General features: G+C 35.9%; 1 protein-coding gene across 1 annotated transcript in view; it reads left to right on the top strand.

Annotated features, from left to right (window-relative positions):
- Nucleotides 1-26,283, top strand: part of KDM7A (lysine demethylase 7A) — a 67,596-nt gene that overhangs the window by 21,796 nt on the left and 19,517 nt on the right. Inside the window, exons 2-13 of the mRNA XM_034062854.1 lie at nucleotides 4,351-4,436; nucleotides 8,499-8,616; nucleotides 9,485-9,645; nucleotides 11,491-11,632; nucleotides 11,898-12,084; nucleotides 12,747-12,909; nucleotides 16,280-16,367; nucleotides 17,082-17,188; nucleotides 20,235-20,326; nucleotides 24,042-24,131; nucleotides 24,578-24,787; nucleotides 26,070-26,194. Coding sequence (XP_033918745.1) covers nucleotides 4,351-4,436; nucleotides 8,499-8,616; nucleotides 9,485-9,645; nucleotides 11,491-11,632; nucleotides 11,898-12,084; nucleotides 12,747-12,909; nucleotides 16,280-16,367; nucleotides 17,082-17,188; nucleotides 20,235-20,326; nucleotides 24,042-24,131; nucleotides 24,578-24,787; nucleotides 26,070-26,194 — 1,569 coding nt within the window. The remainder of the gene's footprint in view (nucleotides 1-4,350; nucleotides 4,437-8,498; nucleotides 8,617-9,484; nucleotides 9,646-11,490; nucleotides 11,633-11,897; nucleotides 12,085-12,746; nucleotides 12,910-16,279; nucleotides 16,368-17,081; nucleotides 17,189-20,234; nucleotides 20,327-24,041; nucleotides 24,132-24,577; nucleotides 24,788-26,069; nucleotides 26,195-26,283) is intronic.

Genomic DNA, 26,283 nt, shown 5'->3' with positions numbered 1-26,283 from the left:
CTTTTTTTCTTCCCTACTGGATGTTAAGACGTGTGTTTTTTCTCCTTTTACGGGTAAAGCCTGCAGTGCTCTCTGAAGCATAGCAAGAAAGGTTGTGGGTGCTGATGCAAGGGTGGACTTGAAGAAGAGGATGTGCCGTGTTCTTTTTCAGAAATAGGATCATAAAGAAAGGAGAAGATTACCCATAATGTTTCTTCATGGAGAATATGGGGGAAAGGAACAGAAGATGGATTACAAGACAATGGTGTCCTGTGTACAATCTAGCTTCCTGACAAATTAACTCATTTTTCCACGTTGAGGATGATCCGTTTATTTTTGGCAGTCTTTCTATTAGATCATTGAGAATCACTTACCTCTCTTTGTTTTCAAGATGTATGTTTTCAGTATGCCTTCTGTATAGGAATTCTCAAAAAATTCCCAGCAGAAATATCTTGCTGCCAGTTGATAATCTGGCCTGTTAGTCTTTTCAGTTGTGACCATTTGGAAAATGGGCATCCAAACTTTACTCATATCTTGACTTCTGTAGTGCATTTGTGTGTAATCATTCTTATACTTGGAATTTTATATAATGGTACTTAGACTACTTGTTTTAATAAGATAAAATAGCTTTGTAAGTAGCAGTGTCCTTTTAAAGACACTGAAAATAGAGCCTTGAATCAAGAACGCTTTGGATTTTTTTCTTAAACCAGGATTCCTTCAGTCATACCAACAGAAGCAGTTAAGCAGTCTCTAAAATGTTGTGGTGGTGCTTGTTAACATCAGAAGTAGGGAGGAAAAAAGCCAGACTGGATCAAGAGCAAGCAGGCATTAAATTTGGAAGGTACAGCAGCCTGTGTGGGGACTGGCAAGGATCCAGTACTTGTTCACAACGTCATGCTGTTGTAGGAGAGGGGTCAGGTGCCTTGGGCGGTTTACTATGTAGAACTGCGCAGTCTTCAGGATAATGCTTTCTGTAAATGTTTTGGACTTCTGCTTCTTGTACAGACGTTCCAGCATAATTGTGAAAAAGCTGTTGAGCCCGTCATACTGAATTATGTGTATTTGTCTCTTAAGTTGTACATTAACAGTACTACTGCAGTAGAGAACAGCCTCTGCAGGATAACCTCTCCCAGACCCCTCAAAAAGACCTTATTTCCCCTTTACAGAAAAGCAGAGGTCCATTGGTCTATCAGATGTTAGTCCTTTTCTGATTGTTTTTTTTATTTACACTTGCACATTTTACATAAGGAACTGGTTCCTTTTACATAGCTACAAAAACAATAAAACTGACAAGTTGAAACTAAATCAAAAACATTCACCTTCTAGTGAGACTTAAGTCTGGAGAATTGGTTCCTTGAACTTTGAGTAGCAAGGGCTTTCTTCACTTGCCAGGGACGGGCATATTCTTGTATGTGAAAAAACTGGAGCACTTCCCTGATTCTTCTAGTACCTGTTGCTGACCATGCCTTGATACTGGGTACCTTAGGGAAGTTATGAAAGTCTGACTCTTATTTTTTACTACTTTTTTTTTACCTTGCTACTGCTTCTAGAAGCATTTCAAGTAAAACTGGGCCTGTTCAGGCCTTCCATCTTCACAAAGTTAGATGTATTTTTGCACAGGCACCTTCAGTGTTTTTGTTTTTTTTAATTCCTCTTACTGTTTTTTTTTGTTGTTGTGTGGGTTTTTTTTTTTATTAATACTGTAAACGTTTCACCATGCCTGACAATTAGTCTACAGCCTTCCTGCAGGAGATGAGCAATTCAGAAACTAGGTAATATATAATAAAGACATTTCAACCCAAATGGATGGTGAGGTGAAGGTTAATAATGATACTTCATTCAGGAAAACAGGAGTGGATTGGGAGTGTTACTGTGTTTGAGTGTGTTAATGCTTTCCAGGCTCTCTGCTCCCTCTTTGTGACCTTGCTTTGATGCTTGAGGTCTGAAGTTGCACTTACCACAGTAATTGATTGCTTGCTAGTAGCCAAAATGATTAATGTCAGATTCATCTGCGTATGTTGGAGAAGGGGACTCGAAAAGCGACTTGTAATGTGCTGATTGTGATTGATGTGCTTTGTGACATCCCTGGTAATGCTTGTTCTTGCAGGTGCTGCTGGTACCTCATTTACCCTAAGCAGTCAGTTGTTTGCTACTAGATTCACTTCCAGTACCTCCCAGTTAGTAGTTTGCTTTCCCAGCTAATTCTGAGTTTAGAGCATAATTAGTAGACTGGAAATGTTTGCTTTCTCTATTGAATGGCTATTCCAGCTGTTCTAATACTATTCCAGCATCATCTGCTGTCTCTGTCCACAAAACCCCAGGTGCTTTCATGAAAGGTTATGGAATTAATAAAGTCAGAGAAAGTGTTTAGTACTTGATAGAATTTCTGGTTTGTTTTCAGCAGATTCTGTACCATTCTATAAGAGACAATAAAAATAACATTCTTAAACAGAATGTGACCAACAGTTGTCAAAGAATTTTTACTGGACTTTGATGCAAAGTTCTTAATGTTAGTCAGCAAGGTAATCTGATAGAGGTGATGATGAATATATCAGATAGATAAAAACCAAGAAGAAGGAAAGAGAGTAAGTGAAATTTTCCCACTGTTTCATTAAATAATTACACAAACTTGATCAAGATACAGTCCAACATAAATATCTTTAGCTGTTCAAAAATAGAAATGCAGCTAAAATATTGGGATTCTGAAGGATGTATAAACTGAGCCTTCTCATGCAGGGCTTCTAGAGTGTATATTTTAAAACGCTTTTCTTACAATGCATAGGATTGAGTTGCTCATCTATTCTATAAAAAGAGAGGGAACACAAGCAGAAGGAAATGCGACATGCATTTTTGAAGACTGTTTCTGCCTTTCTTTTTGTTTATATGTCAAATGAATTTTCATGAAATAACAATTCCTGTAGTTGTGGTCTTAAAACAGATACTAAATATTGCAAGAATTGTGATGAACTGTGGCAGCTGAGTTTTGAATTTAGATTTTAAAATAGCATGTATATAAAGAAGCTGTATAATTTTGAAATTTGATGTGCTGTGTAGTGAATGGAAAAGTAGAAGAACCAGCTGTTGACAGGGAATTCAGAATGGTGAACTTCTCATTGATAGTTACATGGAAGATGCTCTTCGGTTTCAGATTTGAATTGCTCCTTGGTGCTCTTTGAATGCTAGACTGTTTAGTGTATTGTTTTGGCAGCATGTCCTGACACTTGACTGGAGCATGTCAGCAGTTTTGGCACTAGACTGCTAGGGAAAAGACTTCATGTAGCTGGATCATTTCAAAGCTTCAGTGTTTAAGCAGTCATTACACTTCTGATATGAAACGGGTTGCGTGAATAGAGCACTGTTCAAATTTTTATGTTCCTGGAATGCATTGAATAAAAATACCTAATTTTGGTGTAAATATTGAGTGTTGTATTCTTGGTTCTGTATTATAAAGTCAGCAATTTCTTAAGTGTCAATGACCTTTTGAGAGAAACAAGTCTGCCAGAATTCAATCCTACCAGCCAAGTAGAGATTACTTTTTTTTTCCCTTGAGGACTTTGTGCAAAAGCACATCTTATCCAATTAACCTCTAGTGTTTTAACTTCTAAGAAAATGGACTTAATTTTGACTTTAAATTTATGTTGTTTAGATAGTACAGCTGTGTAGATGCTTTGTCATGACTGTTACAAAGATTTTCAACTTCAATCCCACTTTGATAGTTTTATACGGGAAAAAATGTGCATTGGGAAAACACTACATCTCTCAAGTGCTCTTTGAAATACTTGTTGCTGTTTAAAACAAAAACATTTCTACAGAGTGATTTGTGTGGTTACTTTTGTAGCTTACATAGCTAGTACAAGTAGTGTAAAGAATACAGGAAGAATATGAAAGTATTCTTCATTGATTTGGGGTTAGGAGTTATGTGCCTTTTTGTTTTTTTTTTTGCAGAGGGGATAAGAGGCAAAAACAAGGAAAAAAAATCCATGGTCACTTCTATAAATTGACAGCACAGACTTCATATTTTTTTTTTAAATCATATCTTTCGTAAGGAAAATCACCCAAATGATTTTGCATAAACTGTTTCCTGTAATTAGGATCAAAGTTTTTTTGCGGGTTGAGAGTAATGGTATATACTGTGTACTCATTTTTAAGGAAATCTGATTCTTGTTTCCTTTTTTTTAATAGCATTTTTTATTCAGCAATAAACAAATTATTACTCAAAATTTATGTGGCAACTCAGTAGTTGAGATAATTTGGTATCATTATGATTTTATAGACTAAATGTATTTTGATAAGAACTTTAATGTTTTCCAAGATATATATATATAAACTCTTGCATGTATAGTCATTAACATTTTAAAAATACTATTCCAGCTGTGTTGGGGTAGAGGAGCACCATGCTGTTGACATTGATCTGTACCATTGTCCCAACTGTGCAATTCTCCATGGACCTTCTCTAAGTAAGTATGGGTTATTCGGATTTTATTATACACTTTCAGTCTGTTCTTTATCCATGTACAATTAAAAAAAGACTGTTCAAAAGAACGATCAAGATGGGTTTGATTGTTTAGAAGTTACTTGTTCTACATGACTAACTCTGAGCTGATAAAAAAAACCTCCACAAAACAGACAAACCATCCTGAAAGGTTCCTTGATCTGGAGAAGCAGATAAACTAAAATATAAACCACTGCTATAGATTAGAGAAAGCAAAGTGCACAGAGCTAGAAGAAAACAATCTGTACTTGGCAGAGAGAAAAAGAATGAAAATTAGGGTATCACTGTTTTAAAAAAGTGTTGTTTTGTTTTCCTTTGAAGACCATGTAATGATTTATAGTCAACAATGACTTAAGATCTAGTATCTTTTCAAAGCTGAATTTACCATTTAGAAATCAGTTTAAAACCATTGTACCCTCAGCAGTAGTTTTGTGGAGTATGAACAAAGTGATAAAGCATCACTTTTTGATGGAATTGATGTATGTTGCATGATACGTATCTTACACAGCACGTGACTTCAGGATTAGGTGTTTTCAGGTTAGGGGCTAAAGGTAAGGTAATTGTTTTATGTGCTTGTAGTGTTTAGTATTCCAGTGTCATTTTCAGTTAAAAATCTTCATGGCACTCCTGTAAATCAGAATAACAAGTAACAACCATTTCTTTCCTCACCTTTCTTCCTATTGTTCCCTATGGAATAGAGGGACTAGGAGGAGTAGAAGGGGGATCATATCAGACTTGCAAGCTAATAAACTAGTAAATGTAAAACTGTTTTTCTGTTCATTTGGGACAACTATTATTTTTCACTGTGATGCCTGTGAATAACCTTTCTTACAGTGCAGAGGCTACTAGCTCTAATGTAAGCTGTATCTCACCTGCAGCAATTTGACAGTGAGATAAGAATGATTTTTGTGTTGGAAGTCTTATTAAAAAGACAAGAATCTGTGGTAAAAATTATCCTTATTACTTCATATTGCCTTAAGTAGATCATCTAGATTTCATTGGTGGTTCAGACATGTCACTTACAACCCAAGCATGAGGTGATATATTGAAATATGTCTTCACCTGGGGTTTTATTAACTGTTCTTAGCTAAGCTGTCAGAATCAAATTATGAGAGTTTGTGGTTTGGGCTCTACTTGCTCTAGTGTTTGGAGAGACTGATGTCTCATGACTTCAACTGTTGCAGCAACACTCTACAATGCTCAAATTGTGTGAAATTATGTAAGTAAAAAAAAAAAAAACCAAAACCAAACCCAAACATTTTTGTTTACAGCTTCTAAAATCCCTTTTCTAAAGGAGTTTTGAAAGAGAAAAAGATCATCTGTTTGATTTAGGAGGGCAAGTATTCCTGTGATATCAGCTATGTAATCCCATCTAATCAAGCAACATAGTGCAAAAAAATTACTAAAAGTATACAAGAAACACATACTTCATAGTATCAAGTGTATGGTTACTTTCAGTATTCTACAAAATTAATGATGTAAAAGTTCCAATAATGAAAAGAAAGCTATTGCATAGTTAGGTGTAAAGGTCAAATTAACCAATCAATTTTTTCTTGTATTTCAATCAAAAATAAATCCTCATCTTGATTCGGAAGAGCAACAATTTTATAAGACCTTTAGTAAGCAGCTATGTGTATAAAATACTAAGCAATTAATCCTAAAATCCTAAATTATAATAATAAGAGCAATTTAAAAAAATAGTAATCCACTGTGGAATTTTCTTAGCTTATTTGATTTAGAGCATTCATATTCTATTTTGGTATCAGGTCTGTCACCAGACTCTAGAATCCAGAGCTTTAAGGGAGCGCAAGGTGCAGTAAATGTTGACTAGACTGACTGTCAGGGTGTTACAACTGTTGGACCAGTGTTTGGTCTGAGCTGACGATCTGAGATGATGTACCAGGCCTTAGAAGTGGTATTCTGTGATTTACTCTATGCAAGTGTGTTGCCAAGTACTAAGTAAAAGAATAACTTTAATGTATATTTTTTAAGTATTAGAAAGGTAGATTTTATAAGTTGGATCTGTGCTATAAAATCTCAGAAGCAGCTGTATCATCTTACAGTTTTAATGAGGTGTTACAATGTCAGGGAATTTATGAGAAACTACTTTGTTGCAAACTAGTGTTAGCCACTAATTTCTTGTATCATTATTTATGAGTGAGAAAATAGCTTTGAAAACTTAATAAACCTGGCTTCATTATTTATGATGTTTTACTGTATTTGAGTAGTTGGCTCATTAAGCAGGCTCTTCAGCACTGGTTTGCAGGTTAGCAAGTAACTATGAATGTCAATTTATTCTCTTAAGTGTCTTCTAAATGGTGCATTTTGTCATGTCTGTAGGAAACAGCTTATCAATAGGAACAATTACCTCTTCTGTTTAATGTCTATAAGATGTCAGCTATTCCTATATAATGAACTGGGTTTTTTTGGGGTTTTGGAAGGTTTTTGTTGCTTTTTTTTTTCTGGAGAAGCAGAATTTTATTTTTGTGTTTAGAAACTACCTTTTCTCCATGAAATCCTTAGCTTCCTGTTACTGTTAGCTGTGTTTTCAGTATTGTTGGTAGTTTTTTAGATTATGGGTGCATCGTGATTTTGGTAAACTTAAGAATAAGCACTTCCATAAAGTTACAACTCCTGTCAATACAGTTTCTTTAGCTGGGTGTTGTATTTACACGGCAGACTGTATATGCCTGTAGAACACCATTTGCTTTGACAAGGAACAGTAGCTTTTCCTTCTTCTATTAAATTTTTGTTTAATATTAGTCGTTAAGTTATAGATCTTGTCTCAGTAAATGTTCTTGGGACAGTCTTCCAGTAGGAACTATCTAACACTGTGTAGCACTCTTTGGGTTTTTTAGGGAAAACTGAAACATGACCTGGAATTTCTTACCAAGGTCTGTAGTGACAGGACAAGGGGGAATGGTTTTTAAACTGAAACAGGGTAAATTTAGATTAGCTATTAGAAGTTTTTCACTATGAGGGTGTTGAGGCACTGGAACAGGTTCCCCAGAGAAGCTGTGGCTGCCTCATCCCTGGCAGTGTTCTGTGATTCTATGCGCAATATTAGTTTTCTTCATTTTCATATCTGTCATTTCTCATGGGGAATCAACACGACTTTTATGAGAATGTCTAGGGGTCTTTTTTGGTTGTTTTTTTTTGTTGTTGTTGTTTTGTTTTTTGTTTGGGTTTTTTTTGGTTTATTTTCCTCAGCCCTTTAAGTGTAAGGAGCTGTTAAAAATGCAATTTAGTTGCTATTGAACTGTCAGTTTAGACTCCCAAAATTATAATAGAACATTAATTTATTTTTCTTTATTAATATGCTGTAACACTGCATTAAAGTGTCAGACCACTTAGATGTTGAGTGCTTTGGGTTGCAGTGCTTGTGTTATATGTATTGTGCTTGCACAGGGGAGATTACACCTGCCCAAAATCCTTTACACCCAAAACTCTTATGGAGACACAAGCAGTGGATATGAGGAAGGTGGTTTGGTTTCAAACAGTATGTGGTACTGAGTAGTAGTAACACTATCAGACTGGACATGGATATGCTCCTATGGTAAGATAGGTCAATGGGGTTAAGTGCTGTTAATTCTGTGGTAATGCATAAAATGAAGTCTGTGAATCTTGAAGAGACAAAAAAGTCTGAAGTTTAGAAATAGAGCTTTAATTTCCTAGTTTTCTTGATGACCTTTTAGATTTGGACAGCTTTCAGGCTGCTGCTGTTTACTTGTGCTGCACTGGATATGGAGTCTTAAATTGTGTGTAACATGCACTGAGGTTCTGACATAGAAGTGTGTGTATATATATATATATATATATATGTATAAAGGAAATCTCTATATATTTACTGTCAGGTGTCCTGAAGACTTAATGTGTTGCAGATAGGTAGTGTCCCTTGTATAAACCATAAGGTTTGCTAAAATCATAGTAATATGATTGAGGCATGTTAGGCTCACTGATGGGATGACTGCTAAGCTGAGCCATCTGATTTAACTAATTAAAAGTTTAATCCTTCTGAAATTTGTAGTGAAGAAGAGGAGGAACTGGCACAGACATGACTACACAGAGTTGGATGATGGTTCCAAGCCTGTGCAGGCTGGAACGCGGACCTTCGTTAAACAGCTGCGGGCTCGCTCTTTCCCAAGGTACCAGAGCTTGCTTATATATTTCAGTGAAAATAAAGAGAGATGTGTTGTTGCTGAGTGTGTTTTAGAGGAGACAGCTGACATTTTCTCTGCTTCAGAAAAGAAAGGTTGAGGATGACTTCCTCCTCCTTTAGAATTTAACATCCCCCCCATCACTGTTTCAGCTGGATACATTTGCCTTTTCATACAGTAGCTTCCTGTTTTGCACCTGGATATGTTGTCTTTTGGCACTGCTGCATGGTGGTTTGAGAGGATTGGAGGTTTGGGGGTTTTGATTTTTTTTTTTTTGTGGGTGAGTGAGTGTCGTAGCATGAGTGGTTGCTTTTCTTTTTTGTGCCTGAACTGTCAGAATATTTTCTGTCTATTCCTCAACTATTGTTCCAAAAAACATAGAATGTTTATGTGAACTGGTAGTCTGTCTGTTCTCACTTGCTTTGGAGGAAAGTGGGGATGTATCTTCATGGATGTATTTTCATCCTGAGCTGTGGTTGGCTATCTCACTGAAACGCAGTGACTTACAGCTCTTTAAAAGAGGTGGTTGTTGTTGTTGTTACCAAAATATACTATAATGTCTTCTCTGAGAATTCCTTTTCCTTGTCCTTTTAAACTACTGTGTCCTCTTAAACTGCTGTTCTCAGTCATATAGAAAGACCATGAGTTCCCGGGCTATGTTTGACAGTTAACATTTCCTTGCTGGTTTACATAGTTTTCTTTGTCTTTCAGTTATGTGCTTAATATAACAGGACCACTTCTCTTGGATTCAAATGTACCCATTCCATTATGATATAAACTAATTTTTTTTTCATTTCTTTCATTAGTGCTTGGAGGATGCTTTTTTTGCTAATGTTTCACTATTTCTTTCCACCAGTGCTGATGAAGTAATTTTGAAAATGCATGGAAGCCAGCTGACGCAAAGATACTTGGAGAAACATGGGTTTGATGTTCCCATTATGGTTCCTAAATTAGATGGTCTGGGGCTCAGACTTCCTCCACCAACTTTCTCCGTTTTAGATGTGGAACGCTATGTAGGTAAGAGTCACTCTGGAATATATACAGATGATTCTATCTGTAAATTTAAAATAAATATTTGCATGATTATAAGAACTTATTATAAGGGTGCCAAATATATATCTAAATTGAAGACTATCAGAGACTAAAATGAAATGTGAGTTAATTTTGCTTTGTTTGCTTGTTTGTTTTCTTTTTTCTTGTGTGGTAGAAATGTGATGAGAGTAAAATCTTTTCAGCTGTCAAACATGTTAATTTTCATGCGAGCTAAACATGGTTTTCTTCTCTGCTTCATGTTGTAAAATATAGTGACTTTTAAGATTGTTCTTTTTGTGGGAGTTGAATGAACCACTCTTGTGATAATCAATAATGTTCAATCATTGATTAGGATATTGCAAAACTTAATGTTTTGGGCTCAGTAAATTGACATTTCTGAATTAAATCTGTCTTCCTGGAAAAAACTTCCTACCTTGGCTTCACTTAGCAGGAGAGCTAGAGCTTCCCAAGGACTATTTCTTCCTTATCAGCTCTCTTGACAGTCTCTAATTGTTTCAACCTCATGTAAGTCTGCAGTACAGAGAAAAAGACTGAGCCAACTGCAGGGTGACAGTAATTTCCTGTAACATAAAGTACAGTTGAGAAGTTTGTATATGGCCTTGTCTGTGTTCTTGTGATAATCTAAATTTGTGAGTTGAAAGCATGTTTTCATGTCTATCAACATTTTACAGTGGCACCAGAATACAGAAAGTGTGTAGTATATGGGAAGTTCTTATGTTTATGATGCTTATACACAGTTATATGTTCTGCTTTAAAATGTTTCTATAGTTTTGATACTTTGGAATACTGCCTCTTCAGATTTAGAGAAACTCGATAGTTTTATTCTCATATTTTGACCTGCTAGGTTCTACAGTTTAGGGAAAAAAAGTTGGAATGCCACAGATTTACCTTTCTGTTACTGAAATAAAAAATAAGAAAACTGAATAAATGTTATTCCAACTGGAATTTAGTGAGTTAGTATCACCTTGCAATTTTAAAGTTATTAATAATGTACATCTAGATACATTCCAGGATTCCAAAAGTAATTGTCAAATTTGACTGTTGTATAGCTAAATGGCTGTAAACAATTGCTATAATGATGTTGTTGGCTTTCTCTTGACTAAAGTGGCTTCTTGCTTGTCTAGCTCTACAGATGTATCACTTCAAAATACATGGCACTTAAACCAGCACTTGTCTTCAAAAATGAAGCACTGTCATGGCAATTACTTAGTGAAATTACTGTGTGCTTACAAGTTAGGCATCAGTATAAGGATAGTGGGGGTGGGTTGTAGAATGTCTGCAGAGGAGTACCTGCATAGTTTTCAACATTAATAACATTAACCATGGCACAACTTTAGTTCAGTTTGCTAAGAATTACAAACGTGAACAGAAGGATTTTATTATTGTAAATAATTCTCAATAGTCCTTGCGCTAAATATTCAAGTGCTGTGGTGATGATTAATAGGAAGAGTGCGAAATAGCTCTGCTTTGGTAGCTTTCTCTACACTAGTTTTTCCAGTGCAGCCACAAACCTGTTTTTAAACCAGTTGTAGTCATTCTGTGCTGATCTTTCTTTTTTGTTAGCCACTGGAAAGAGGACTTATTTTTAGAGTGTTTTTGGTTCTGTCCTTGGTGTTATAACAATTAAAGTTAGACCTGATAAGGAGCTGGTTTATACTGATCTGCCTTTTCCAAGAGAATACTGGTAGTGGAGGTTTTGTGCAGAAATGTTTTGAAAAAGGCTGGAAAAAACGTTGAATTTCTCTTAAACACCTTAATTGGCTGTGTTTATCTGTGATAGGTTTAAGAAAGTCATCCTATTTTTCACAGGTGGTGACAAAGTGATAGATGTAATAGATGTAGCAAGACAAGCAGACAGTAAAATGAAGCTCCATAATTATATTAAGTATTTCACAAATCCTGACCGGCCAAAAGTATTGAATGTGATCAGCCTGGAATTCTCGGACACAAAGTGAGTATTGACTTCAATTCCTTGAACACAGGAAGTGGTTTTCACTAAGCTGAACAGTATGTGTAGTAATATAATGTCTGTAGTGGGAAAGATAGGAGGCTGCATGTTTTATGTAGATATCTATTATTATGTAATGCGAGAATAAAACAATTATAAGTAATAATTTTATTGGAAACGAATTTAAAGCTGTCATTTTAAAAGAGGTGTGATTATTCTTAGTTATATTTATGTTTCTTTTTTGTTTTTGTTTTGTTCTCTTTAAAAGGATGTCTGAATTAGTGGAAGTACCAGATATTGCCAGAAAGCTTTCATGGGTGGAAAATTATTGGCCAGATGACTCTGTCTTCCCTAAGCCTTTTGTTCAGAAGTATTGCTTGATGGGTGTCCAGGACAGCTACACTGATTTTCATATCGATTTTGGAGGAACATCAGTTTGGTACCATGTTCTCTGGGTATGAAGGCTTCTTGATTTATTACTATGTGAAACAACATGCTTTAAGTGTGAAGCCTTCTGCCATGGCATTATCTCCTGTATGAAATCCTGTGCTTAAAAAGCCAGGGGAGGAACTTTAAAGTGAATTACTGATTGTTGGTGTTGCATTTTTATGCTGCTGGTGACTTCTAGACTGTTAACTGTTTGGCTGATCATTTTAGTAGACTGGTAGGTGAATAGTGGAGCTTTGGTATGAAGAAATTAATTGAATAAAAACTATTGCCATATTCAACTGTTTATTCTTCTCACAAACTTTCACCCCACCATCATAGAAGAGAAAAAGTGGTTTCATCTTACATTTTGTCATTTGACATATGTGCGCAGATCCATAAACTGTTTATAAAAGCTGGAATCTTTAATATGCCAATGAAAAGCTTTGTTTGTTTTGTTTGCTGGTTTTACATCATAAGATACCAACTGGGGGTAGTATTTTATTGACTCAGCTTTTGATGGGTTACAGTTCTGAAACCCTGAACGCCTTGAAAACCCTGGCGTTCCGTGGTGGAAATATGGCTTACCTATCATTTAGATCAATCTGTTACTTAATTAGGAAATACACAGAGGTTGTAGTTACGCCTCCAGGAGGACATGCATTTATTTATTTGGCATTTCTGTTAATAGGGTGAGAAGATATTCTATTTGATTAAGCCCACTGATGAAAATTTGGCTCTGTATGAGTCTTGGAGTTCCTCTGTCACCCAGAGTGAGGTATATTTTGGAGACAAGGTTGACAAATGTTACAAATGTGTTGTGAAGCAAGGACACACTTTATTTGTTCCAACAGGTAAGATGTTACCCTTATTTCTAGGACTTTGCATGTTTAATCACCAGGAATTGAGGGTATCCTGAAATGATTGTATTGTCAACATTTGTTTTCCCCTAAAATTTTGGGTAAGAGAATAATAAAAAATTCAGGAATTCAGATTTTCAAGACAAGTAATTAGTTTTTTAGATTGCCTGACAGTAGTAACAGTTGTCAGGGAAAGAAAAGATGCTTATTAACAACTTATAAGACAACAAATGAAAGCCAAAGTTTGATATCATGAAAACAGTTTCAATTCTATAGGGCACACATTGTTCACCATTTGATAGGTATCCAGACCAAAATCTTACCTTAATTTTATGTTACATTTTTATTTTTACAGCTTTTAAGTACTGTAAGAACTACTAGGTGAAATTATTACTAAAACATCACATAAACTACTTATGCTGTAGGCTAGAGAATTAAAAGATGGGTGGGGTTTTCTTTTCTGTCAGCAGGGAATCTAAACTGTGGTGGAGCCTGTGAAGACTCCGAATCAAAATGGAAGTGTCCCTAAATAAAACTGAAAAATATATAATTGGATTCATGTGTTAATTCTTTTTGTTGAAAATAAAAGGGTATATTTGTAAATACAGTTTTTGAAAGTGTAGTGTTCATAAATTTATTTCAGCAGATTTCTATAAAAATGAGGCATAGGTATGGTCTTGGATTTTATTTACCAATTCTTATAGCCATCACCTAATAGTATCTAATAAATTACAGGACATTTTTAAGAAAAAAGAAATACCAGAACAATGTAACTTTTTTATTTACAAAATCCTGACAGAACAATCCTCCAGACAAAGCACACCACTTCCACCCCACCCAAACTCCCAAATACCATGAACTTAGAAGTCTAGTAAATCAAACCATATTTTGCTAACAAACTGAGTGCCAGCTAAGCTTTTATATTTTCATGTATCCAGTCCATCCACATAAATACCTTTTAATTATTTTACTATTAAAGATTTATCCTGGGTACTACCATACTTTTTGAGGAGAGGAAGCTTTAAATATATGGAGAAGGAAAGTGATGCATGTTTCTACTTCTGTAATGAGCCTTGAAGATGATGTTCAGTACTGTCATGGACTTCCTAGACAGACGTTTTTCTCATAGCTCAGCTCTCTATCTGTGAGGTTTAGTGTTCACTGTTCTAGCTCATGGCTTCTGCAGAATAAGTACTACATGGTGAGAAGCTATATATGCACTTCGCATTCGTGAACACCAGGTCGTTTTAAAACCATATGTTTTTGACAAGAGATTACATTGATTTTTCCATTCATCTAAGTGTAAAGTCATACATCTGTGAACAAAACATGCAAAATTACAGAATGAAGAACTTCACTGTGATGTGTAGGTCTTTGAAAATAGTTACTGTTTCCCAAGTAATCAGCTGAATCTGAGCTCTCACTATAATGTGGCCAAAAAGGAAAGTATCACAAAATGATAATTTCTAATGTATACTTGAATTTTTGTGTGTATACACATGAAATGGTACTTTTAAATGTAAATGTGTGTAGACACACGTGTATGTGTATATACACATACATATTCATATGATAGCGTATAGTATAAGAACCAATGACTTGTCGTAGGTTTCAAGCTTAGGTGTTTAAAAGTGGGATATTCTGTAAGACTGATGAAAGGCTTTAAAAAAAACACCCTGATGTCTGCTGAAAAATCACTTTTACTGTTCTTGCTCACACTTATGCTAGTGGATGTCATAATTATTTTATAATCAGTGAAATGTGTTTGGAGCAGTCTTCGGATTTAAAATCAGTCTTGCATGTAGATGCATAGCACCTACTGTGAGGCTCTTGAGAGTTATTTAAATATTACTCAGTATACCCTGTGTGGTCTACACCAAATTTTCTTGCATTGTTACATGGAACTTGATCAAACTACAGCATAAAATAGAAAGTAGGAATGTAGAAAAATTAAATAATTTCGTTGATACAGGCATGCCATAAAATCCTTGGTGTTGATGTAACAGTGATGAGACTTTGTTATCAGTTTTATTAGTGTCTGGGGAGATGTGTGCTTAAAGGATTGAAACACCTATATTCCCTTGGAGAGTCAGAGGTATTAATCTACTGTAATGATGATGATAAGAGTGGAAAATTGAAACCATATTAACAAATGCAAAATACAGCTGGTAATACGAGGCAGTCTTCACTGTACTGCATTTCTCAAAGAACATAAGTAAAACCGAACAATGTATAATACTAATAAAAAAAAACCAACTTGGGTTGCATCCATCATTGTATTCTACATTCTATCGTATGCCGTTCTGTAATGTACTTCCTTCCCAGGCTTCATAGTAAGCATGTTGCTTAATCAGCGTAGTTGCTAGGTTTCAGGTATTTTTACATATGACGCCACAACAATTGGAACTAGTTGTTCATAACTGAATTGGGGCATGGATTTAATGGTAGCTTGCAATATATAGTTGCTTGTGATTTGTGCTGATACTGACTTACGTTGAGGAGCTTCCTGTGTTTGTACATCTTGTCTACACTCAGTCAGACCATTAAGTAATCTGCAATTGTATGACCAACTCATCTTTTGTCAAATGATCTTATGTATGCATAAGAAAACAGAAAAAATCTTGAAAGAATAAACGTTAGCTTATTTACCTTAAAGCTGCACAGTATAGTTTTTCGAAATAGCTACTTTTAACCAGGAAGCTAACGTTGTGTATGTTCTTTTGTATACTTGAAATTATCCAGTAGTAATCAGCTAGATTGGTAGTGTAATGTTTGCCATACTTTGCCATGTTCAATTGTAGCGTTCATAGGGACAGTATTTCAACTACATGACAAATTTATATAGTCAGAGTTTTAAACTGAACATAGTATCACTGGAATTAGGATGACTGTATTTAGAATAATTTATGGAACCATGTCTGAATTCCTGTTTGAGGAACTTCAGTACTGCTAGATTACTTGATGTTGAGCAAACGGCTCCATTACTGTAAGCAATGTGTAAATATTTAAAGGAATATAATTTTATAATTTTGTGAGTGAAGCTTTTGTTCAGTATAACTTAACTCTCCTGACTTGCTTATTTTTGTTGATTGGAGGTAAAACTGGGGGGGAATTTTTACTTTAAAAAAATCACTGGCAGCCTTGCATTCCAGTGAAAAATGTCTTAACACTTTGTGAAAACCACAGTTCCACTAGATTTCTGAAACTTGGAATATAAATTCTATTAAAATTTACTTATAGCAGGAAATACAAGTTTGCCTTCTTTTTGTTCCCAGGTACAATGTTTTTTACTTATGTATGTATTTAAAGACAATCTTACAATAATTTATATGTGTGCATTAAGTTTCAGAATCTCTCATTACAGGCTGGATTCATGCTGTGCTCACGTCTCAGGATTGTATGGCTTTCGGAGGAAACTTTTTGCACAACCTCAACATTGGCATGCAGCTCAGGTAAGTCTCAGCTCCTTCTATACCTTTTTCTCAATAAGTAGGGTACTCTTTTAATAGATATTTTCCTTCATGCTTTTAACCAGGATGAGATTGGTACAGGCTCTCAAACAGACAATAGTGGCATTTTCAGTTAGAATGTATCAAGCACATTCTCTTCTTTCAGTTTTGCAAAGTTTGTTTCAAAATCAGTATGAAGGGTATGCAAGAATGTAAGCAAATAAAAGAATAAAGAAAAAACTCTACTCTGGAAACTAGTGTAAAACAAAACTGAGCAAGCCCAGATGTGTGACATTGAGTTGAAATGAGCCTACTTAAGTCAGCATTGCTCTGGGGGCAGCTGTATATGTAGATTTTATCCAAGATATGGAGTTGTCTTCTAAACATATTATTTTTATTTATTACAGTGGAATCCTGATAAAATTCCATCTGTTAAAAGATCACACATTGGGCTTGTATCCTATCTTTATGAAGTCCAACTTTATTCTTAGGAGTTCCGCAGTCAAACTTTATAAGGTCAGAGCCTGGATGGGACCAGAGTTCAATCTTGTCTGTGGTCTTGTTGAGATTTAACTATATGGTACTTGACTTCTTTCATTTATCACAGCCATGGTTATTTTATTTTAGACATTGCGTCATTTTGAATGATTATATAATTGAATTATGAATTTGATAGCTAGAAAATGTTAATGTTTTGTACTATTTCTACTTGTTCAGGTGTTATGAAATGGAGAAGAGGCTAAAAACCCCTGATCTTTTCAAATTTCCTTTCTTTGAAGCCATCTGTTGGTTTGTGGCCAAAAACTTGCTGGAAACATTGAAAGGTAAAGTAATCCTTATTTTATTTCAAAAGATATACATGTATCTGCTTTTTTTTTTTTCCTCTTTCTCTTTGGTGATAATGGAGAAGATCATCTTGCTGCTGTGTGAACAGAGGAAACTTTGAAACTTTTTAAGCTGGAAAACCAGACTTGATTATTATTTTTTAAAATTATTTATTTTTTTAAAATCAGGTTACTTTAGATCCAGCAGTTCTTGGTTCTAGCTAATGATCTTTCTGAAAACTACTTTGGTGATCAAAGGTTTCTAGGCTAACTTGCGCTGTGCAGAAATCTTAGTGTGCTTGGTGATGCGTGTAGCCAACACTTTGTAGCATGCTGCCGGAACCTTTGAACTATTTTATTAGTGTTTGCCATCCAATGCTGATCATGTATTTGATCAGTGAAAATATTCTAGGTTATCAAGACTGAGTATCTGAGGTCCCGGCGCAGTGCAGTTATGCTACCAGCCAAACAGGATTAATTTGCCATTATTTGAAATGACCTTGTTAAAGAAGATAAACTCCAATGACATCAGTTTTTCACTCAGGCTGCTACTGTAATATTTTAAGATTTTTGAGTCCCCTTTGATAGCCTCCTTTCTTCAAAGAACTCTCTAAATGATCCGACCAGTTTATATTTGTGGGTTTCTTCTTGGTGGCTTTGCAGCTGAATGAAGACGTTTTTTCGCACTTCTACAATTTCTTTGACCTTTTCAGTCAAACTACCTGTTGTCTTGTCCTTTGTAGGGAAGAGAAAGGTATCTATTAGGGCTTTTGTAGGAAAGATGAATTGGTTCTTATAAGCTGTGTTAAATCATTGGTATGAGTGTTTATCAATAGACATCTCAACAACCTCTTGTTCTTGACAGTTGATGGTCCTTCCAAACTTCCTTTTCTGGTCCTGTAATTCCTGTATCTGTACCTGTGTATAATCCAGCTTGAGAGAGTGTCTGTCTGATTCCACCTTGTTTTTGTCAAATATCTTGCCCTCTGCCTTCTCTAGTTAATCTTAATAAACATCATATTCCAGATTATGTAATTCAAAGGAGATAAATCAGTTCGGTGAAGAGCCTGCTAAATTCAGCTTCTGCTTTGGAAGAGAGCAGAATCTCATGTAATCTTTTTTTTTAATATAATAGTCACAGTTACTGAAAATTATTTATTCTTCTTTCAGCAAATGAAGGCATTGAGCAACCCTTGTTTCCTAAATGGGCATTTGAAGTTTCTGGATGAGCCTAAAGCAACTTAGAAATCTTACCAAATAGAACAAACTTGCAGAAAATTCTTACTTAAAAAGAATTAAAAAAAATTAGGTTTTTTTTTTTGCTTTGGTTGGTTTCCTATATATTTAAAATTTGCAAACTTGTCAGAAGACATAGGAGCTGTATTCCTGCTGGAAAAGCAGTGGGATATGTTTCTATATCATCCAGCTAGTTATGAGTCATGTCCTGTGTCCCTCCCTTCTTCTTCCACCTCCTCTTTTTATCCCATTACTCCATGAGTACATAGACTGGGAGCCTTTTGTGACTTGTGTTTTAGGGATGAAGTTTATTCCCAAGTTATTTTTAATATATGGATTAGAAAGCATTTTGTTGCAGAACAGTGCTGTGATCTATAAAACTACCTTAAAGAATGATAGAGGTTTCCGTGGCTAGATTACGTTGAGTTTGGCACCAAGACTCATGTGAATTAGATGTTTGCTGGTCAGAATCCATAGTTTTATTAAAAAGGGATGATACACGCTTGGTTGTGGAAGGTAGTGGTGGTGACCAACTTGTAAAATGTTGAGTGCGTGGTTGTTAGCAGTACTTATGTGAAATTCAGGCCAGTAAGAAAAATCAGTACAATGTATCTTTCTGATTCTTTTTATAAAATGATAACAGGATCATAAACGTTGTGATTTTGTCTTTCATTGGCAAGAAGTATTTTATATTTTAAATGTGGTAGCTTTTGCCCGAACTATTTTTCTTCATAGTTCTTGGGGCTTCTGAATAGATAACTTCATCTGTCTGATACTCAGTAATTTTCTTTACTCTTAAGTCATGCAGTCTTTTCTATGGCAGCTAAAAAAATCCAGTCTGCAGTGCTGCATTGTATCTTCAAAACTGTCAACTGAGTAAGCTAGTGGGCAGGAAGACTTCTACTGCAGCTCAGTGCCTGATGTTCTTTCTCCAGTTGGAGGCATCTCTGAGGGAAGAACAGCCATTTAGTAACAGAACTTCCTTTTTTTCTGCCAGCAGACCAATACAGTATCCATCAGAGTAGTGTTTTATTAGTGTATTCTTTTATGGGAATAAAATGAGCCCAGTAGTTCTAATGTTAGTCTACTTGCTGTTGAAATATTTGCTAGGAACGTGGAGAGAGGTTGCAACCTCCTTTTGACTGTTTATGGAGAATTGGTCTTTTCCCTTCTTTTTCCCCCCTGAAGGAAAAGAGAAAATTGGGAAGGAATTGTAATCACTTGGGACCACCAGCTTTCTTAAGAGCAGCTTCTGTAGCAGGATGGTTTCCACCCCACCATAGCCCTCCCGCTTTGATTTTGGAAGGAAAAATGATGTAAACTGTGTGAGGGAGAACTGTGATAGTTGGAAGGGTGACAAAAAATGGGGAGTGGAAGTGTACTAGTGTGAACCATTTGCTCTACGTATGGAAATAAGCAACAGGAATTCTAATTTGGAGATACATCCCACATCCTTCTGGTCCCCTTTCACTAAAATATTTCTGAATGAAATAGAAGTGATTTCTTCAAATATGTTGTTCTCTTGTGTTTTTCAGATCCGATTTGTTCTAATTGACCATTAGTGTGTTGTACACTATCCTTAATTTTCATGAAAAAGGGAAGATTTTTATGTAGAATCACTTTAGGGTTGGGTGTCTTTTGTTGCTGTTGTTACGGTATGCACACAAATACAGGATGTGATGCTTTGCTTGCATATTTCCTTTTTTTTTATGCTGTTGTATAATGGGAACTTCATTGGCTGAAGGGTAGGTATCATTCTATTGTTCTTGCTGTTAGTGTGTTTCTAAATAGGTATCTGTATCCTTTTTAGAACTGAGGGAAGATGGTTTCCAGCCTCCAAGCTATTTAGTGCAAGGAGTGAAGGCTTTACTTACCGCTTTAAAATTGTGGATGAAGAAAGAAGTAAGTATAAGTGATTTTGTTTGCTAATTCTGTGAGCTGTCTTTTGATTTACAAGTAAGCAAAGATCTGTGCCCTTTTAAAGTTGAGGATTGGTTTTATCTGTTAATGAGTAATGAAGGACTCTATGGAGAGCATGTACTGCTGCTCTGAGGAAGAATCATCATGATAACTTTATATTCTGTGATGCTAGCAAAGTCTTTTTTTTAGGCTAGTTAATAAACTTTTGTGTTGTAGCTGATAGAAGGTTGCTTCACCTCAGGATGGGATAAGAATGCTAGACGATGAGCTGATACAGTGTGGTTTTTTTCTTTAACAAATCTGTTTATGTAGTTGATTCATCCTAGTCAGAGGCAGTGAATGCCCTGATATTTAACATTTTCCATTCATGTCAGTGCTTTGGAGAGCACACTTCAGGTACACCTCTTTTGCTGAAGGGTCAGTTTAGATTCAGATGAGTTTGACTTCAGTTGAATACTGACTCTGGTGAACATTGGCTGACTCTAATAAAGTCATTAATATGTTCTCTGGTGGCTTTGCTGGTGCTGTGCTCTCTGGAAAATCTTATTTATTTTGACACAGCACTGAATCTGGCCTAACCCCATGTGTTTTTCATGTGCCTGAGCTAATACGCCCTCTTGGAGCCAGTGCTTCCGAGAAGTGCTGTTCACTGACAGGCAGTTTTGTTTTGACTGAGCTTATGAGTTCTAGTTTGTTCCTGGCTATGCTGAATTGAAGCTGCTCTTGAAGATCTGTTTGGTCTTTCTGTCCACAAGTTCTCCTTTGTAAGAGAACTCCTTATACAACAGGTATGATATTTGCACGATGCTGCATTCAACGTAATGAACTGTGTGGAGCTGGACATAAGGTGCAAGTGCAGAGGTGGCTGCCCTGTGTGTAATCCACTAGGGTTTAGCCTGTGTTTTGTTAATGATTCCAGGTGAACCTTTGCTGGCCCTGTGTAACACTTCTGAGTTGGTTCTCCAGTGTCTTTCTATATCCCATTCTTGATCAAAGCTAGCTAGTAAGCTAAACAGGATGTTTTGCCTAAGCTGTTAAACTATGTGTGTATCCAAGCTATCTCTGCATCCATGGCATGGATAATAAGCAAGCTGAGTAATCAGACTGCTCATAATTGAGGTCAAACATAGCCTTTATAAATCCTTATTTTCATTTGAAATTGGCTCGCGATTCATCTTTTCTCGATTGCTGTTAGGATAATATTGTAGCATTTGTGTACTGTCTGGTAGCTCATTGAGTAGATTGAGTAATACTTCATCTAGAATGCGATGTATTTCCTACTTATCTGTGGAAAAAAAATAAGTGCACATGCTGCATTCTAAATGCTTATTAATGTGAGTATTCCCAAGCTGCTGGGTGAGTGTCTCTGACCAGACACTTCAGCTGTGAGGAAGCTGCGGTGAATTGCAGTGTTGCCTGCTGTCCACCAGCTATCATGTTTTGTACTTTGCATTCATGTTTTCTAGCTGCTGCTTCATGAATGAGCTAACGTCTTCCTTGCAGTAGGTCATGTGCCTGATAGGATTGTGATTGTGTGCGGCTGCAGACAGGAGCTTTGTATGATCTGCTGTATGATCTGCTCATGCTGGAGATTTCAAATTCTGAAAAAGAAGTGACAAATACTCCTCAAAAGAGAAGCTTACTCACGAGGTTTCACATTTATATCATTGGGTATATCTTTTCAAGACATATGTGAATTATTTTAATGAATAAATTTTTTACTGGAGAATTTCAAAATCATCTTCAGCAGGGCAGTGGTTTCTTTATTTAAAAACTGCCAAAAAATTACAAGATGCTGATAATAGAGGTTGAGTGCTTCTAAAATTATTCTAGCTTTCATGACTTCATTTGAATTCAGTTTGTATAAGGCTTTTACCACTATGTGTATCCTCTGACTACTCTGGTGGAGGTCATTGGTCTGCGTCTTAGTGTACACAGTAAGGATGATGACCTGCTCAGTCATCTGAGCTCTTGGATTTTAGCTCTGGCTTCCCTCCAGCTTGCATAAGCAAGAAGCGTCAGATGCAATTTTTCAGATGTTTGATTCATGTACAAGTAAGATTATTTTAGGCAACTCTTCTGTGTTTTAAAAAAGATATTAATAGCTGTTGTGAAATACTATCCTTTTTTGTAAGGAGGGAGGGATGTGGGTTTGATTAATTTTATTTTATCTTTATTTTTGTGTGAGCTTTTGAGTACTGATATAGTCTCCAAATAAGGGTGGCTTCATTTGCCTACCAGAACTTTTAAGTCTTTTCTCTTGATTTAAGGCACATGTTTTCTTTTTGTTTGTTTGGGGTTTTTGTTTGTTTGGTTTTTTGGGTTTTTTTTTTGTTTGTTACCTTTGTGTATGTCCAACATTGACAGAACAATTTCTTGAAGCTCTTGAACTAAATTGTAGCTTTCGTCCATTTTTTTTTTCGCTTGCAGTTTATATCTGCCATACTTAGGCCTTTTGTTGCTACTGTTCTCTGTAGTACCAGAGAATTCCTCAGTCCCAAAGCCTTCTTGTTTCTTTTCCAAGAGCCAGTACACACAGACAGCCTAAAACCAAGTTATTTAATAGCGATATTTTCAGACATGGACTTTGTAGGTATCCCTGATTTCCTGCCCATCCTTTCTTTCTGTCAGACTGTTAAGTTATATATAAATTTGAATTTGTTCACGTATTTATGTTGCTTGGATGGATTTATTTATTTATTTATAATGACTCTCTACAACTTGAAAGGTTTGATGGAAATAGACACCTTTTATAGTAGCAAACAAGTGGGCTTGCCAGTGAAGCTTGGTTTGTTCAAAGTATTACTATAAATCATACTGGCAAAACACCGTGCTTCTGATAAAAACTCTGTTTTTATCATTAGGATGGCTTCAGTATTTTCAGACCAAGGAAACTTTGAAGTTGGTATTTTGGAGGATTGCATCAGTCACTTTCTCTTGAAGCCTTCATGGACAGGAAGGCTTTTGGGAGCGTGAAGTTCTTAAGTAGAAAGTACTGAATGGTCCTAAAATAACCAGTAGCTTGCAGGGAAAATTACAGTTTAGTGACAGAGGTGCTGTGTTCCCAAGTGTTAATGTGTAGAGGTGGTGTATTCAAAGAATGAACAGTGGTAAATAATAGCAGCTGATTTAATCTTTCCTGTAAAATTAATGGCACTGAAATGAAACATTATACCATGATTATATATCCATGCTGGCTTTTGGGGGATGGGGGAGAGAGCATTCCTTTTAATGACTGAGAGGAAGCCAGGTTCAATGAAATGCACATACAGTATCAAATTGCTTCTAGCAATAATTCTGCTGCTGAATCTCATTTTTTGAAACATGGGTAGCTGAAAGTGTTTGTGTGATGTTTTTCCATTTAAAATAGTTGATTAAAGCAGTAGCAGAATTCATGCCAGTTATCCTGTGTGAGTGCTGTTTTGTCTGTTTAATTCTAACTGAAAGTGTTTTGAGGCACACTTAAACTGTACTTACAAAATATTAAATGTTTGCTGCTTTCTAAATCTTGGACTAGAAGCTTCAGTATGCATGTGTGTATCTGGCCTGGCAGTTTGCAGTCATTACTACAGAAATTAATCAGAAATCAATCTGGCTTTTTCCTTTTTTTCCCCCTGTAGATTTGTTTATTTCTTATTACTTCTGCTTTTATCTGAAAAATGATTTGAGTATCTTTTCTTCCTCCTTTTGCATTCAGCTTGTAACAGAACATGCCTTTGAAATTCCAGACAACATTAGGCCTGGGCATCTCATAAAAGAGCTCTCAAAAGTGATTCGTTCTGTAGAGGTAAGAACAGAGGCAACCTTACATAAGCCTGTAGCAAGAAAATAATTAGAATCAGGGAATTCCATAGTACATTTCTCCTTTATACTGGTGTTTTGCTCCCTTATTCCTTAATGAATATTGATTCTTGAAATATTCTCACATTTCCATTTGGAAAGAACAGTTCTGAGAACTAAAGAGAAATGTGATCTGTTGGGTACAATACATATGCTGCCTTCACAAGTAAAACCTGATGTTTTGGTGGTAACTTTTGGTGTTAAGCACTATTATTATGTGAGATTATATAAAGCTTTGTACATCAGATCCTTAAGAAATATGTAGTACTTCTTTAAAAGGTCAAACAATTTTATTTATATAATTTACATTTAAGTAGATGAATAAGAAGCATCACTTAAAAATGTGAATTGATTTCTCTGAAACCATTGTGAAATACATGTTTTTAATTAAAGGAGGAAAACAGCAAACTAGTTAAAACTCAGGGAATTCTTGGTGTATGTCCAACTTCACGGTCTTCGCATGAAACAACTTACCCTCACCACTCCAGACGAAGGGTGAGGAAATTGAGAGACCATGCTACCAAAACTCCTTCTAATCTGGACATCCTGGAACTCCACACTAGGGAGGTACTGAAAAGGCTGGAGATGTCACCATGGGAGGAGGCAAGTATTAATGTAGGTGCAAGAAGAACAAAACTGGAGTACATTTTTAACCTCTTTTGAAAGGGGAAAGCTTTTAACATGCATAAGAATACGTATGAGAGATGGTTAGATTTGGTTTTGGCTTCCTTTGAGTTTACCTGATAGGGATTTCTCTTTCTTCCTTGATAAGTATGGTTTTCTTGGTTTGTGTTGGTGTGTTTGGTTTGTGGTTTGGTTTTGTTTTGAGGTTCCTTCAACATTTTGGTTCAGAAGGTACCCTGAATCCACTACCTACTTCAAGTATAGTTTTTTAATCATATAATAGTTGAGGTTGGAAGGGGTCTTAAAAATCATCTGGTTTCAACCCCCTGCCACAGGCAGGGGCACCTTCCATTAGACCAGGCTGCTCAAAGCCCTGTCCAACACGGTGAGACACTGCCAGGAATGGGGCAGCCACAGCTTCTCTGAGAATTAGGACTGCTGTAGCTATCAAGTGCTACTTTGAATCAGTTATGTGAAGAAAATGAGCTTGTAAATCCTTGAGGCTCTGAGCCAGCCTGCTTATCTGTGTGTTTTTAGATGGCTGCTTCTTACAGTTCAGCTACTGTAATTTGATTAGCCTTGTTTTTCAGTCATGTTCCTACTTCCTATATGGCTGTGCTTCCCTGCCAATAACCCTGAGGCTGCCTTTGGTCTCCACTGTGGGGCTGTGGACTTTGTAGTCATATTACAAAGGTATCATGTAGTGAATGAATGAAAGGTAGTCTTTCGGAAAAATACTTTTTTTTTTCAGGTTTGATGACCTTATTTCAAAAAACAGCAACAGAAATGGGGGAAGGAGTGAGAAAATAGAAATTGGGAAATTCCTGAGAATAAGAAATCCCAGCAAATTTAGCTGGGACAAGATGGACCGTCATAGTGGAGAAATACTGGCTTGGGTCCTTATATTGATCTTCATAAGGCATGAGCAGGAGACATTCATTTAACCCCAAAGATGGGAAGCTGAACCTAAAATTGATCATAAATAGTTAAGCTGTGCAGTTCATTGCTAAAACCAAATGTTTAGGAATATTAGTTATTTACATTTAATATAGAAATACATTGTTCAATGTTTCAATGTCAGTATAGAATTAAAAAAAGGAAATTTACATGTTCCTGGTTTGGCATTTAATTGTATTGTTGATTGCTTCAGAGTATATGTCAAATGTAATAGCTTTGAACTAACAAAGTTCTGCTTATGGCAGTTGAAACTTTTTTAAAGTGTAGAAAAAAATAATAAGCAACACTACTTTAACTTCTTTAGGATACCACAAGCTCAAAACTGAATGGGAGATTTAACAAACCACTTCAGCCATCATCTACAATACCTGAATGGCGAACAAAAGACAATGATCTTCGCCTTCTGCTATCAAACGGAAGAATAATAAGGTACAAAGGATTGACTGTGGATCACTTCCTCCTAGTTATTCTGGTCTGGAGCATGCTTATTGTTAATAAGGTTTCTGTTTGCAGAGCTC

The sequence above is a fragment of the Melopsittacus undulatus genome, chromosome 5 (genome assembly GCF_012275295.1).
Source record: "Melopsittacus undulatus isolate bMelUnd1 chromosome 5, bMelUnd1.mat.Z, whole genome shotgun sequence".
In the NCBI taxonomy this organism is placed as follows: domain Eukaryota; kingdom Metazoa; phylum Chordata; class Aves; order Psittaciformes; family Psittaculidae; genus Melopsittacus; species Melopsittacus undulatus.
The sequence above is the reverse complement of the archived record's forward strand: the minus strand, read 5'-3'. Positions and strand labels throughout refer to the sequence as shown.